The 16,055-nt window shown below is 43.3% G+C and overlaps 1 protein-coding gene across 5 annotated transcripts in view; it reads right to left on the minus strand.

Moving 5' to 3' along the window:
* The window catches only part of POLK (DNA polymerase kappa), a 71,816-nt gene that overhangs the window by 40,192 nt on the left and 15,569 nt on the right, over positions 1-16,055 (minus strand). For all 5 annotated transcript variants that reach the window (XR_013346138.1, XM_077817033.1, XM_077817030.1 and 2 more), the window contains exons 2-3: positions 11,261-11,436; positions 8,690-8,809 (exon numbers count right to left, since the gene is read on the minus strand). Coding sequence is in view for 4 of the 5 variants with exons in the window: in XM_077817033.1 (XP_077673159.1) it covers positions 8,690-8,809; positions 11,261-11,398 (258 nt within the window). In the remaining variant the exon portion in view is untranslated. The remainder of the gene's footprint in view (positions 1-8,689; positions 8,810-11,260; positions 11,437-16,055) is intronic.

Consider the following 16,055-nt stretch of genomic DNA (forward strand, 5'->3'; position numbering starts at 1 on the left):
TCTTGCCAGTTACTTTGACAGAGGGGAAGGCGAATGGGTCTGGAATGCACATGAGCAACGCATCTTTAAGAACAATAGTTGCGAGAACGTGAGTAACCATTTTTCCTTCTTCGAGTGCTTGCTCATATTGATTCCAGTTAGGTGTCTCCAACCCCTACCTTGGAGGTGGGGTCAGAGTTATGGAATGACAGACTGGAGCACTGCTCTACCAAAGGCTGCATCATCTCTACCATGCTGGGTTATAGTGTAGTGAATGGCAAATGTATGCACCGATGACCATGTCGCCGCCTTGTAGATTTCTTGGATTGGCACCTGGGCCAGGGACGCTGTTGATGAGGCCTGTGCCCTCGTGGAATGGGCTGTGAGAGCCCGGGCTCGAAAGTTGCCCAATTTGTAGAAATTGCAGATACGGGAGGTAATTCACAATGAGATCCTCTGCAACGAGACCGGGAGACCTTTCATGTGATCTGCTACCACCACGAATAATTGGTTCGACTTCCGGAATGGCCTTGCATGGTTGATATAAAAGGCAAGCGCCCATCGAATGTCCAGAGAGTGGAGGTGTTGCTTTTGGTTGTTCGCATGGGGTTTAGGGTAAAACACAGGCATGAAAATGTCCTGGTTAGAGTGAAATTGGGACACCACCTTTGGAAGGAAAGCCAGATGAGGCCTGAGCTGCACCTTATCCTTAAAGAAAACCATGTATGGAGGATCAGAGGTGAGGGCCTTGAGCTCCGAAACCCTCCTTGCTGAAGTAATGGCAACCAGAAAAACAACCTTCCATGGTAGATACAGAAGTGAGCAAGTTGCCAACGGTTCAAATGGTGGTCCCACTAGTTGAGGTCCCATGCAGGGATCAGTTGGCTACAGGTGCTCCAGGCCCTAGAGGAAGTGGCCTACCATGGGGTTGGCAAAGATGGAGCGCCCAGCCATTCTCAGGTGGAATGCAGAGATAGCTGCCAGGTGCACCTTGATGGACGAAGCAGCCAGACCTTGCTGCTTGAGCTTCAGCAGGTCCAGGAGGACAGGAATGGGGGCCTGCAATGGTGGAGAATGGCCCTGGGAGCACCAGATCGCAAACCGTTTCTATTTTGCCTGATAGGTGGCCCAACTGGAGGGTTTCCTGCTATCGAGCAGAATTTCCCTGACCACCTCTGAGCACAGGAGCTCCATGGAATTTAGCCATGAAGCTTCCAGGCCGTGAGGTGGAGAGACTGGAGGTCTGGGTGACGAAGGCGACCATGATCTTGGGTAATCAGGTACGGGATCAGTGGCAGCGTGATTGGAGTGTCTACCAAGAGGTCCAGGAGCGTGGTGTATCAGTGTTGTCATGGCCACGCTGGAACCACCAGGATGACTGCCACCTTGTCCCTGCGGACTTTGAATAGGATCTTGTGCACGAGAGGAAGCGGTGGGAACACATACATGAGATGATCCGACCATGGAGGAGGAAGGTGTCCGCAAGGGAGCCCTGATTGTGGTTCCAGAAGGAGCAGAACCTTGGGCACCTCCTGTTCCTCCAAATGGCGAAGAGACTGATCCGGGGAGTTCCCCACCTCTGGAAGATGGTAAGAATGACGTCCGGCCAGATAGACCACTTGAGGTTGTGGAACGATCTGCTGAGGTAGTCCGCCAGCTCGTTCTGTGATCTTGGGAGATATGTCGCCTCCAGGTGGATAGAGTGGGCTATGCAGAACTCCCACAGCTGGAGGGCTTCCTGACAGAGGGGAGAGAAACGGGCCCCACCCTGCTTGTTTATGTAAAACGCTGCAGTTGTGTTGTCCATCATGACTCTCACACATTGACACATCAAGCGAGCCTGGAAGGTGTGGCACACTAGCCGAACCGCTCTCAACTACTTGATGTTGATGTGGAGTGAGAGCTCATCTTGAGACCAGAGTCCCTGAGTCTGAAGGTCCTCCAGGTGTGCGTCCCACCCCAGTGCCAACGCATCCGTTACCGGGGACAGGGAGGGATGAGGTCTGTGGAAGGGGACTCCCTTGCACACATCTGGTTGATTGAGCCACCAGCCCAGGGACTGGAGGAAGTGACGTGGAAGAGTAACCACCGCTCTGGCATGACCTGAGTCCAGTACTGCCCCGATAAACTCTACCCTTTGAGTTGGTATCAGGGTCGACTTGCTCTCGTTGAGAAGAAGGCCCAACCTGTTGAATGTGGACCTCATGATGCGTATCTGCACTTCTACCTGGTCCCTGGAGTGCCCCGGGAGCAGCCAGTCATCAAGGTATGGATATACTTGCACCTGTCTCTGCCGAAGAAAGGCGGCAATGACCAACATGCACTTGGTGAACACCTGAGGGGCTGTGGACAGGCTGAAGGTGAGAACCTTAAACTGGAAGTGGTTGTGATTGAGGTATCATCTGTGAGCAGGACATATGGATATATAAAAATACACGTCCTTGACACTGAGGGCGGCATACCAATCTCCCGGATCCAGAGAAGGAATTATGGAGTTCAGGGAGACTATGCAGACTTCAGCTTCACCATGAATCTGTTGAGGCCCCGCAGGTCCAGAATGGGTCTGAGACCCTCTTTGGCTTTGGGGATTAGGAAATATTGGGAATAGAATCCCTTGCCCCTTAGCTCCTGAGGAACCTCCTCCACTGCCACTGTGGTAGCCCTGAAGTAGAAGTCCCCACCACCACCTTCTCTGGAGAGGACAACGAGGATGCAAGCAGGGGAAAAAGGACTATCCTGGACCTCTTAGTCCATTGGGATCTCCTGCCCAGCCTCCTGTTCTGGGTCAGCTATCACCGGGTCCACTGACAGAGCAGGGGTTGGTTCCGGGGGAAGCACTGAGGCCAGAGTCCCGTCAGCACCCCACGGGGCAGAGTGGCTGTCTGAAGCCGCTGGCAACCTGGGTTCGGATAGCACCGACCGGGAGCCCTTGGACAAAGTACCCTGGGCCTGGTGATATGCCCAGGGGGTCCAAAAGGGCAACTGTGCGGGTCCCTGCCATTGCACCAGTCATGGCATTGTGCCCACATCGGGACGTCTATGTGCCACCCGGTGCAGGCTCTGGCGTGAGTATCTGGATTCTGTCTCCAAGCCCCAAGATGAGGACCAGGATCTTGATGGCCATGGTGGTGCCAAGCAGAGCTGGGCCAGTGAGCAGTGCCGCGAGGATGGGGAAGAGTGCCCAGATCAGGATCGAAGCCGGGATCGGGAGCAGTGCCATGACGACAACTGGTGCCGAGACCTCGATTGCTGCCGTGGTGACTGGTGCTGAAAACAGGACCTCCCTCACATCGGGGATTGGTGCCAGGATAGTGATTGGTGCAGCAAGTCAGACTGGTGTCGCGAGTCCAACCGGTGCTGCAAGTCAGAGCAGTGCCAAGAGATGGATTGGTGCTGCGACTCAGAGCAGTGTCTCTGTGTTGTTGGTGAGCGGTGCTTTGGAGATGCAGGCAGACACAACATTGCCGGCTAGCCCTGTGACAGTGCTGCCTTCGTTGGCGCTAGGGGCTTGTCCCGGAGGGCTGGAGACTGCAGTGCGATCATGGCAAAGGTGTCTGGGGTGGATGGCAGCCCCACTTCTTCCAGCATATGGCTTGGGGAGTCCAATGGCACTGGACTCAACGATTCCCTTTGCGGGGCCTAAGTCAATGGTGCTGACTCCAAAGGTTCTGGCACCAGGTGCGCCTCCCTGAGACGCGCCCCATTGGCTAACTCTGAAGGAGTGGGTCTCAAAGACTAAGATCCACTCCTACTCTGCTTCCGGTGCTGCTCCTGTGGGGCCAGGGACTGGGATCGGTGCCAGACAGTTCCCATCGGCTTTGGCAGCGGGGAGCAGCAGTGACACAGGTCTCTATGCTCCAAGTCCTTCTGCGGTGTCGCATCTGCCACGGATGCTGGAGTGCTCCGCACCGTTGAACTTGGTGTCAGGTCTTGCCACGCTGAGGTGGATTGCGGTCTCAGAACTGCCTCCATAAGGAACTGTTTTAAACGGAAGTCCCACTCCTTTTTTGTTCTCGGGCAAAACCCTTTACAAATCCTGCACCTATTGGCCTGGTGCGCCTCCCCCAGACACTTTAGACAAACGTTGTGGGGGTCACCCGTCGGCATGGGCTTATTGCAGGACTTGCAAGGGGAGATAGGCAGTCGGGATGGAGGGGAAACCCACACAACCAACAGCTAAAAATACTAACACTAAAACTACAACAAACTGAAAGCTAGGAGAACTTTCTAAGCAAATCACCATAGTTCCAAGAACCATCACTGGTGGTAAGAAGGAACTGAGGAGGCGCCAGGTTGGCAGGGTCATATTATGAGCGCCATAGAGGTGCCACTCCAGGGGGCACCACAGCCGACCCAACAGGTGCTGCTAGGGTAAAACTTTCTGACGACTGTGGTCGTGGCGCGCACACACCTAATTGGAATCTATATGAGCAAGCACTAGATGAAGAAAGCTTGTTTTTGCTGCAACCTGTTCTGTGGGGAAAGGAGGTAGCTAACAGATGGAAAGTGAAAAAGTCTGTCATATTTATACATATAAATGCAAGTACGTATAATATTCCACAAATATACAAGTTGTATTTATTGTTTACAGAACTACTTTTTAAAAAAACCTAAAGGTTTCTCCCCTCTCACTTAATTGAGCTCTCATGCTGCAACTTATTTGCTAAAAGGATCACTACTGAGTAATATGAGATTTCCCCCCTTCCTTCTGGTTTGCGCTGAGCCATTTTGTTTGAACACTGAAAGACCACAATGCGGAATCAAATTAAGCTCTTCCACATAGCAATGCCCAGCACATATCCTAGTTCAGTGTGTTGGGCTGGTCAAACTGGTTTGTATAAAATGTAAGGCACCAGTGGGAAGGGTAGAAGGTGAGGAATTCAAATAACAACAGAAGAAATATTTGAAAAAATAATGAAAAGAGCATGATACAATATATAGAAGAAAAACAAGTAATTACATTTAAATCCTCCAGGAGCAGACTCAGCTATTTTCATTGTAATATCAATTAAGCAAGGGCTAATATCCATGTAAAATTATCAAAAGGCATTTCTCTACATTTTAATTATTTTTTTTCTCCTTTGTTAATTCTGATCTCATATTCTACGAACTATAGGTAGGTTATTCTCAAACTCAAATGACCTTTAATTACTTGAATTTATATTGCCTCCCATACCCTCAGTCACACAATTTAATCTGTATTTCCAGATATTGTCTTTATACAAAACTTTTGTTTTTCCCCAAACTGCATTACTAGCATAATCTCATATCTAATGATTCACTAGTATCTTATGCACATATAAAAATAGAGATGGAAACCCCTTTAAGCTAGTCACGAATTAAAATGATGATTATTTAAAATAGCAACAGCAGCTCATTAAAGGAAACAGTAAAACAAAAGCTTTGTAGATGTATTTCTGAGAACCATGTTTGTCTGTAACCAGATTTCCGTACTAAAACTGAAGACAGTTAAAGACTAGTTTCTCAGAGGTAAACCAGGTGCATAAGTTTAAAAATTATGTAGCATTCTTTTTTGAAAGAAAATTCTGATATGGAAGATTTAGGGGGTTTTCTATATATTTTATAGGGGAAAAGTGCTGAAAATATGGGCCATTAGTCTTTTAAAATTCTTAAATTTTTATATTTATTTTTAGACAAATTGATTGAAGAAGTTATTGTGATTTGTTCTTGCCCAAAGATGTGATATAGACGCCGAAAAACTTTCTTAAGTAACATATATGAAATAAGAATTAAAGAACTTAATTTGGTGCCTATTTATGTTTGCAAAACTATCTGACAGAATGGAGAGAAACTAGGAGGGACTACTAATACCCTGTTACAAAGGGACAGCAATGTCATGCAGAGTTAAAAACTAAGCTAGAAACCAGCATCCATAAAAATGGCACCAATGGCTGTTGGCAATAGTGAATACAATTCAGAAGCTGGATACTTCTGAAAGTTTTAAATTAATCATAGTATTGAATAAATGAATATAAAAATATAGCTTTTATCCTTCACATTATGGATTATTGGAGAACTTCAGACACTTCTGAGTTGTGTAGTAGACGAGTCTCAACCAGCCATGAACAATTTATCCGAAGTGGGAACTTACTGCATATAGTATTGTATAGGAAAACTTGGCCCGACTAATAAACGATTTTATTTTATTTATAAAGCCAAATAAAATATTTTAAAATGCTAAAGGTAAGTTTTGAGGAGTTTACTTACTGCCCAAGAGTACTGAAGATGTTAGAGATTACTTTGGGACATTTGTGGTGATAAGTGCTCCTTTGCCCCTAGCTGGCTGCAGAGAAGGCTGTCTAAAATAAAGATAAACAAACAAACAAAGAGTCCCACAGCAGGTGCAGGGTCTATTATATCAACAAAACACTAGAAAAAGGAGTATTATGTTGCAGACACTATGGATTTATGTTGCTGCCATGTCCAGCATCACTGGGATACTGTCTAGCAAAAGGAATGGCTTTTTAGAAATCTTGTATATTACAGTATCAGCACTGAAAAGAACTGTCATGTTAGTGAGCACCCTAAAAGGGCCCAGTTTCCATCCCTCTACCATCTTACAAACTGATAAGACTTGAGCTGAAGATAAGAATTTACAGTGTTACACAGAAGCATGGAGCTTTTCATACTTCTGTAACTCTGCACAAGTTGTCTCCCCCTTACCAAGCTGAGGCAAATACTAGAGCAGGGTTTCTCACACTTCATTGCACCGCAATCCCCTTCTGACAACAAAAGTTACTGCATGACTCCAGGAACGGGGACTGAAGTTTGAGCCCTGTCACCCTGGACAGCAGGGCTGAAGCCCAACCCACATCGCCCTGTGGGGGAGGGGCAAAGCTTGAGGGCTTCAGTCCTGAGCAAGGGGACTGTAACCTAAACCCTGCCACCGAGGGCTGAAGCAGAAGCCTGAGCCCCACTGCCCAGGGCTGAATCCTTCTGGCTTCAACGTCCACCCTGGGTAGTGGAGCTTGGACTTTGGCTTCAGCCCCAGGCCCCAGCAAGTCTTATGCCAACCCTGGCGAATCCATTAAAACAAGGTCCCGACCCACTTTGGGGTCCCGACCCACAGTTTGAGAACTGCTGGACTAGAGCATCTGGTTACAGATCATACGGAAGTGATATCAGAAAGTAAAAGAAAACATGGTTTCATGGGTAATACAGTTGAATGTTGCCTTGGAGAACTGCCTCTTTCAGAGAGTTCCTATGTGATGATAGGCAAGTCATTATCAAAAAAAAAAAGCTTTTCACAGGTGGTCACTAACTGCTTGTTCCTCATTTTCTGAGTACCCAACTTGATACCCTGTGGTCTGGTCTGCAGAAGTGTTGAGCACTCACATCTGCAAATGAAGTCACTGGGAGCTGCGTGTTAAACATATACAGTATGATATAATTCCAAGTACTCTGAAAAATCAAGTCCTAGGCATTCAGTGGTCAAATTGGGAACCCAAAATTAGTGGACTCTTTAACCTTAATTTCTCTGTGCCTTCATTTCCCACATGTAAAATGGGGATAATAATATGACCTGGGTGTTGTGAAAATAAATTCATCAATGTTTGTGAAGCACTCACATACTATAGTGATGAGCACCACAGAAAAAATATGAGGAAATTAGTAATTCTGTATCCAGATCAGAGTTAGACTAGCATATGGTAAACAAGTCATGGGACCACATATTGAACAATGAAGATAAAACAAAATGTTGAACAGCTGCTCATTCAGTGAACACCGTCTATCCTGTGCACAGAATGAGGCAGGGATCACATTGAAAAAAGTAGTATGCAATCACGTAATTAAAGATTGAATTATACTGCATGTAAACAAAGAGACAAATTAAGGTGCTTGACTTAGCAACTTCAATGTTCTTTTGATGTGATTTTTGTATGCAATACTGTCTAGGGTCTGATAACATTGTCCAACACTACAGTATCTGAATACCTATGCAAAAGTGCTTCTTTTGGACCACAGAAACATTTTCATACACAGCTCCATTTCTTATATCCATAGTTTTCTCAGACTCTTTATTTTCTTCCACTGTATATGGATGTTCATAACCAAGGCCCTAATAAAGGAAACCAATTTTCTATTGTAGGCAATATGCACCTTTGGCCAGATTTTATATATATAAAACTTTGAAAACTTCAATGACACAATCATAGTAGTTAGCACGCAAAGATAGATAAATCACCAGCTGAAGTAATAGGATAATCCTAGTGACATTTCTCCTTATCACTATAAACCATCTAACATAATACATGCATAAGCCAGGACTTTTTTTAAAAAATACACACAAAATGTTTAAGCCAAAATGACTACTCTGGTATTTGTTAAGAAAATTAATCAGTGAGTTTCATAGGAGTATATCATGAGCAATGGATTTTATTTATTAGTTGATTTGGTGTTTTCAGCATTGGGGGAAAGGAGTTCTTGTTTTAATTCCATTTTGTTCATACAAGAAATACTTCAAATAAAGAGTCTTATTATCTATTTAAATTTTCTTCTAACTAAATATAAATTTACACCATCAAAACATTATGCAAGGTTTAGTTGCACAATTGTTGCTAACATCAAATGGAACCAGGCAACTAACAACTTGTGCACCACCATGAAATTTTAGGACAGGCATCAATAATATACTCCTAAAAATTGTTATTCTCTCTCCTCTCAAAAAACTTCCCAAATTGGTTAGTACCTGTAGTTGTGCTTTCAGAAGCTGTTGGCTGGTAATTTTATCTTTTAGCTGCATCATTTTTTCAATTCGTTGGTTGACTTGTTGATCTTTCTTAAGCTCATTTTCATAAAATCTAGAACCCTATAAGAAAAATAAAAAGTTAAGATACATCTGAAAGTTCATTGTTTTCCTTATAATCTTACAATAACTGAACAACAGAAGAAGATGCAACTTGTCTGCTAACAACTCATTTAAATGGAAAAAACCAGCACTGAAATAAAATGGACAGTTGTTTCCAATCCTATCAGAGAAGCAGATACAGCCTTATGATATGCTGGGCTCTGTATATTTTAAGGATTTCTTATGCGTATTATATATATTTTGGATATTCATATAATTGAGGTATACACACAAAAGACAACTGTGGTACTCAGATTACATGAAGTTCATATTCTTCCTTCCCTCTGCCACTCAGAGTTTAATATACTTTTGAGGAAACCTGCACGGCACCAGCAAGGCGGGAACATGTCCTGATGTGATGATGACGCAATTCTAAAAACATTAGCTAGATTAGAGAGATGCCAAAATAACTCAAAAGAAATAATGACAGGTTTCAGAGTAACAGCCGTGCTGATGAAGTGAGCTGTAGCTCACGAAAGCTCGTGCTCAAATAAATTGGTTAGTCTCTAAGGTGCCACAAGGACTCCTTTTCTTTTTTCAAAAGAAATAAGTTACTTGTACTCTCTAGTCTATTTTCTGTTATATCTTGAAAGATATTGAATGCAAAAATTGAAAATTGACCTCAGGCATTTTTACTTTTCATGTGCAGCATTTCCTCATTGGTCCATATGGTCTCATCTGGAGAAAAATAATGCCATTGTGTAAGTCAATGGTACAACCTCATCTGGAATACTGTGCACAGTACTTGTCACCCAATCTCAGAAGGATATTGCAGAATTAGAAAGAGTTTAAAAGAGGGTGATGAGAATGTTCAGGGGTATGCAAAATCTCCATATGAAGAGAGATGGAAAAGATTGAGATTACTTGGAAAGGAAATGAATAAGAGGGGATATGATGAAGGTATAGAAAATAATAAATGAAATAGAGAAGGTAGGTCAGGAACTTCTTTTCTCCCTGTCTCATAACACAGGAACAAGAGGGGATATTCAATGAAAATAAAAGGGAGCAGAATCAAAACATATTAAATACTTTTTCACAGAATGTGTAGTTAGAGTACAACACTCATTGCCACAGGATGCCATTGAGGCCAAGAATTTAATAAGATTCAGAGAGGAATGTAATCCAGTTTTATAACAGTTAATGCTAAAAAAAAAGTATTGGAAGAGATATAAAACCTCATTCTTCAAAGTCTAAACCAATCTCTAACTAGCAGATAGTAGGATGAACTTTCCTTCAGTATCAGGCATGCATGTAATCTTCTCTTCCTGCGATAAGTGAACATTAGGGATTGTGCTTACTGGAAAGAAAGTCCCATACTTTTTCTCATTGGTGCTAGTAGTAAATTTTTTACAGGTATTTAAGAGGTTGGTAAATGCTGTCAAGGAACTATGAAATTTGGGTTCCCTATATCTGTCTTGTAGCTCCTCACAGTAGTGATGCAATAAGATTGTGTTCCTTACAAGGGCTTTTTTGTTTGTTTTCTGGAGCGGCTGAAAGGGAAGAGAGATTTGGGAGAGTTCCATACAAGAATCTACAACTATAATACACCTGATACTTTACAGTTTGTTGATTTTTTTCCCCCCAACAAATGCAGATTTTTAAAAGGGCATGAGACTTGTTCTCTTCATTTTATCTATTATTCACTTGGCTCCATCTCTCTCTCAACATAACGGCAGCAGCCGTAGCAGTTTTGCAGGAATTATTTCAACAAATACCAAATGGGATGTGTCTTACAAAGGATTACGGTTTGAGGAACTGCTGAACAGTAAGATCAGATGAAATATATGAAAAACTAAACCCTTTGTTTCATGCAAATATCCTTAGCACGGTGAAAAAATGGACAATACAAAAGCAGTCTGCAATAGCAGAATTGTTTTTAATGCTATATTTTTCAAAGTTCTCCCTAAAGTATTAGCTCTTCCATAAAGCAACAGTACAACATTCATTATTTTACCATAATTGTTTAACAAAAAATCTAGGGCCAGATTGACCTCCCCCTTGTAACAGAATGCTGTGGGCGGGGGGTCACTCTGAGAGGTTACCCTTGCTCGGTTATCCCTAGGTTGTCTGATGGGAGGACTCTGAAAACCTCATAGATTTGGGGCCTCTTCCCAAGTTCCAAAATAGAGGTGCTGACAGGTACTGCACCACTGGCTGCTATCCCTTCGAACACACCCTAAAAAGGACGTGTAGTCAGCCCTGAGGAGTTCTACTGAAAAAGTTTATACAACCGCAAACCATATTAACTTTTCCAGCAGATTGCCCATTGGTTGTGGGGAGGGTGATGAAAAGCAACCTTTCCTGTGTTACCCACATACAGAACAGAGGAGGCTGCTCCCATTTATGCATGCAAAACTAAGAAATAAAAAAGTAAAAACCGAAGCATTAGTGAAAAAGGTTACACAAACAAACCTTGGTGGCCTCCATTATGATTTTATTGATTTTCTCTTTATCCAGTCCTTGCATTCCAGCCTTGTTATCATTGAGGCCCACTCTAAGCAGAAATCCACCATCATCAGAAGTGTTAACAACTTTCTTTGTGCTGTCCATAGCGCAACGCAGTGAGTGCTTTTTCAAACTTTAATAACCTAAAAGAGAATATAAGTTACATACGTCTTTCAAAACTCCAGTTGATGAATAAGACAATTCCACAATCACTTTCAATTTTATTAGACACACCAAATACTGTGGTTTAATATGGAATTCTTCAAAGTTGCTCAACTACACACAGTCACCAAACAAAGAATAAACCTCAACTGTGTTAGTGTCTGAAGTACAGCTGCATGGGAAATGATTTATCATCCTGTGAAAATGTTCAAGATTCAGTAATTTTCCTCATTCTACATTGGGGCGAAAGAACATCAGAGAGAGACAGGAACATGAGCCTGGAGCTTCCACATGCCAGGTGAGTGCTCTAACCACTTGGCTATTAGCTACTCTGAGTGATTCCTCTTTATCTTGTTTTGACCAGAAATTCCATCCTGGACTTGAGAAACCTTCACATCAAAAATTTTGTCTAAACTGATACATTCCCACAAAAAGTTTAGTTTCCAACGAACTGGCATTTTCCAACCAAAAAACCTGTTTGAAAAATTTCCGACTAGCTTTATATCTGGTTCACTTGGTAACTTGGGCTCAAGCAAATGATAAGCATTTTAATATGGCCAAATGTCAAGTTACACGTCACGGTACAAAGAACATAGGCCATTCTTGCAGAAAGGAGGACTCAATTCTGGGAAACTCTGATTCTGAAAAAGACTTGGGGGTCATGGTGGACAAATATGAGTTTCCTGAACAATACTGTAGCCAAATGGGCCAATGCAACTCTTGAATGCATAAACAGGGGAATTTCAAGTAGGATTAGAGGGGTTATTTTACCTCTGTATTTGGCCAGGTGTGACCGCCACTAGCATACTGTGTACAGTTCTACTATCCACAGTTCAAAAAGGATGTTAATAAAATGGAGAGGAAGTTCAGAGAAGAGCCATGATAAATGATTAAAGGATTGGAAAACATACCTTACAGTGATAGATTAAAGGAACTCAATCTAGTTTAACAAAGAGAAGGTTAAGGGGGGACTTGATCACAGTGTTTAAGAACCTATAAGGGGAATAAAATGGGTTCTTCAATCAAGCAGACAAAGATATAACAAGATGCAATGGCTGGAAGTTGACGCAAGACAAATTCAGACTGGAAATAAGGTGAACATTTCTTGACAGTGAGGGTAATTAACCATTTGAACAACTTCCTAAGGGTTGTGGTGGACTGTTCATCACTAGCCATTTTTAAACCAAATTTGGTTATTTTTCTAAAAGGTATGTTGTCACTCAAACAGGAATTAATTCAGGGAAGCCCCATAGGGTTACCAACTTTCTAATTGCACAAAACTGAACACCCTTGCCCCGCCCTCTTCCCGGAGGCCCTGCCCCCATTCACTCCACTCCCCCTCCCTCCATTGCTTGCTCTCCTCCACCCTCAGTCACTTTCACTGGTGGGGCACGGGGTTGGTGTGCGGGAGGGGGTGAGGGTTCTGACTGGGGGTGCTGGCTCCGGAGTGGGGCCAGAAATGAGGGGTTCAGGGTGTGGGAGGGTCTCCAGACTGGGACAGGAGGTCGGGGTGCGAGACGGGGTGAGGGCTCCGACTGGGGGTGTGGGCTCTGGGGTGCGGCAGGGGGTCAGGGTGTTGGAGGAGGTTCAGGATGCAGGCTCCAGCCGGGTGGTGCTTACTTCCAGCAGCTCCTGGAAGCTGCCAGCATGTCCGGTTCTAGGCGGAGGGGCCAGAGGACTCTGCGCACTGCCCACACCTGCAAGCGCCACCTGTGCAGTTCCCATTGGCCGCGGTTTCTCATCAATAGGCGCTGCAAAGCCAATGTTCAGGGTGGGGGCAGTACGTGGAAACCCTGTCGCTGCCCCTGCACTAGGAGCCGGACATGCAAGACACTTCTGGGAGCCACGTGGAGCCAGACTTAGCCCTGCTGCGCCACCAGACGGACTTTTAGCAGTTGAAATCCAGATGCCTGGCAACCCTAAAGCCCCATAGTCTGTTTGATACAGGAGGTCTGACTAAACAATCACAATAGTCCTTTCTGAGAGGTTTTGTTTACAAAATAAATAAATAAATAAATAAATAACACTGCCAATTTGAAGTAAAAAACATTCCTATGCGCAAAGCTTACTGCATTAAACTTACAGCTGTACAGAGGCTCTTTTTGTGACAGGCTATCTTTCCAGACTCATTGTAAAAATAAAATCAAACTGGCACTGCCCACCAGCATGTTAAATTTATTTTTTAAATGTAAATTAATAGATTTTAAGGCCAGAAGGGACAGTTATGATCATCTAGAGACCTGACTTCCTGCATGACACAGGCCACAAAACCTAAACTAGTAATTTCTACATCAAACCATAACTTCTGTTTGAGCTAGAGCATATCTTTTAGAAAGACATCCAGTCTTGATATGAAGACTTGAAGTGATGGAGAACCTACCATGTCCCTAGGAAAGTTATTCTATTTGTTCATTATCCTCATTGATAATTTTTTTTTTCTTGTCTGAATTTATCTAGCTTCAGCATCTAACCATTGGATCTCATTATGCTTATTTCTGCTAGTATTAAACAGCCATCTACTATCACTTGTTTCTTATCCATGTAGGTATTTGCAGATCATAAGCAAGTCACCCATAACCTTTACTTGGATACAGTAAGTTGATTGAGCCTCTTAAATCTCACACTCTCAGCATGTTTTCCAGACCTCATGTCATTCTTCAATAAAATGTAAATGAAATGCTGCCCAAGCAACTGTCACATGACAAAATCTCCTTTTCAGTGGGTTAGCACAAAAAAAGCAGAGTCCTCAGAATGACAACTCAGCATGAGCTCAATAAATTAGAGAACATGTATTTATTATCGGAAGAGGGTATAAAGGCAGCTCCCTCCTACTGCTGATTAAAAAAACAATTTCATCTTCTCTCCCAGGCAAGGAGCACCCATCTCCTTAACTTCCTCTCAGTTACTTCCGCAGTCAAGGGTCCTTTCTGTCTGATAGGAGCCACACCCCTTCAAGAGCTGTCTCTCAATGTGCTGCACACCCAGACCCAGTTACCACAGGAACTCTATTGCACAACAATGGTGTGACATTGCACTCTATATGATTTTATAAAAATATGCTAATGAGTGTGAATATAATGTAACTGGAATATGCTTCATGCAAAAGGTCTCTTGTAAGGTATCATTACAAAGCTTATGATCTACTGAGCATGGTCATCCTATTTGTATAACTGTATCACTCTTGTACCTTAAACTAGAAATATGAAATATAACTCTGAGGTCCTATTGTAGTTATGCAAAGTGTGGGCCATTAATGGTAGTTTGGAATCTTAATGGCTCCCATTAACCAGGACAATTGACTGTAGATGGCTCTGTTTTAGTTGTAAGTCTTCCTGTATACCTGTGGGCTGGCAAATGGGTAATGAAGTCTTACAGTGACATGTGATGTCACCTGAACTGGAATCCATCTTTAACCTGGTGCTTTTCCATTGAGAAGGAGGGGTGGGAACCCAGAGGGACAAAGGATTCCCACCTTATGCAAAAGATATGTAAGTGGCTGGCACAGAACAAATGAGGCGGTGGCCATCATGAGAAATCCCCTAGCTACCACTTGAGCTGGAACAAGGGCTGTACCAGGGGAAAGGATTGTGCCCAGACTAGGAAGGCGTCCAGTCTGTGAAAGAAACTTATTGAAACATCTCTGAGGGTGAGATTTTATCTGTATTCAGTTTTATTACTGTACTAGACTTAGACTTGTGTGTTTTGTTTTATTTTGCTTGGTAATTCACTTTGTTCTGTCAGTTACTACTTGGAACCACTTAAATCCTATTTTCTGTATTTAATAAAATCACTTTTTACTTATTAATTAACCCAGAGTACGTACCTAGTTTAAGGTACAAGAGTGATACAGTTATTAGTACCTGGAAGGGGGTGGGAGGCTGGCAAACAGCTGCGCATATCTCTCTATCAGTGTTCTAGAGGGTGAACAATTTACGAGTTTACCCTGTATAAGCTTTATACAGGGTAAAACAGATTTATTTGGGGTTTGGACCCCATTGGAAGTTGGGCATCTGAGTGTTAAAGAGAGGAACACTTCTTAAGTTGCTTTCAGTTAAGTCTGCAGCTTTGGGGCACGTGGTTCAAACCCTGGGTCTGTGTTGGAGCAGACTGGCGTGTCTGGCTCAGCAAGACAGGGTGCTGGAATATCAAGCTGGCAGGGAAAGCAGGGGCAGAAGTAGTCTTGGCACATCAGTTGGCACCCCCAAAGGGGGTTTCTGCAATCCAGCCCATCACAAATGGATATAAAACTGTGCTGGAACATTGCAAGCAAGACGCATGTTTAAAAACTGTTGCTTCTCCAGCTGAGGGGTTAGGAAAGAATAAGCATGATCCCCTACCAAAGATCTGGAGGCAGCCCACATTTGTGTTTAGGCATTTACGGTTGAATTTTCCACCTGAAATGATCACATATGGTTCATGGAGGAAAAGGATTCCTCTATATGTTAATTACTCAGAAGACTGACCCAAAAGCATCACTAATTAATTAATTTTTAATCTTGTGTTTTTTAGCTCATTCTTAGGATTTTTGAGCTCTTGACAGTATGGCATTCTGTTCACATTTAGACGGTTATGTTCCCAATTGTATTAGAAATGAAAGCTG

The sequence above is a fragment of the Eretmochelys imbricata genome, chromosome 5, assembly GCF_965152235.1.
Source record: "Eretmochelys imbricata isolate rEreImb1 chromosome 5, rEreImb1.hap1, whole genome shotgun sequence".
Taxonomy (NCBI): Eukaryota; Metazoa; Chordata; order Testudines; family Cheloniidae; genus Eretmochelys; species Eretmochelys imbricata.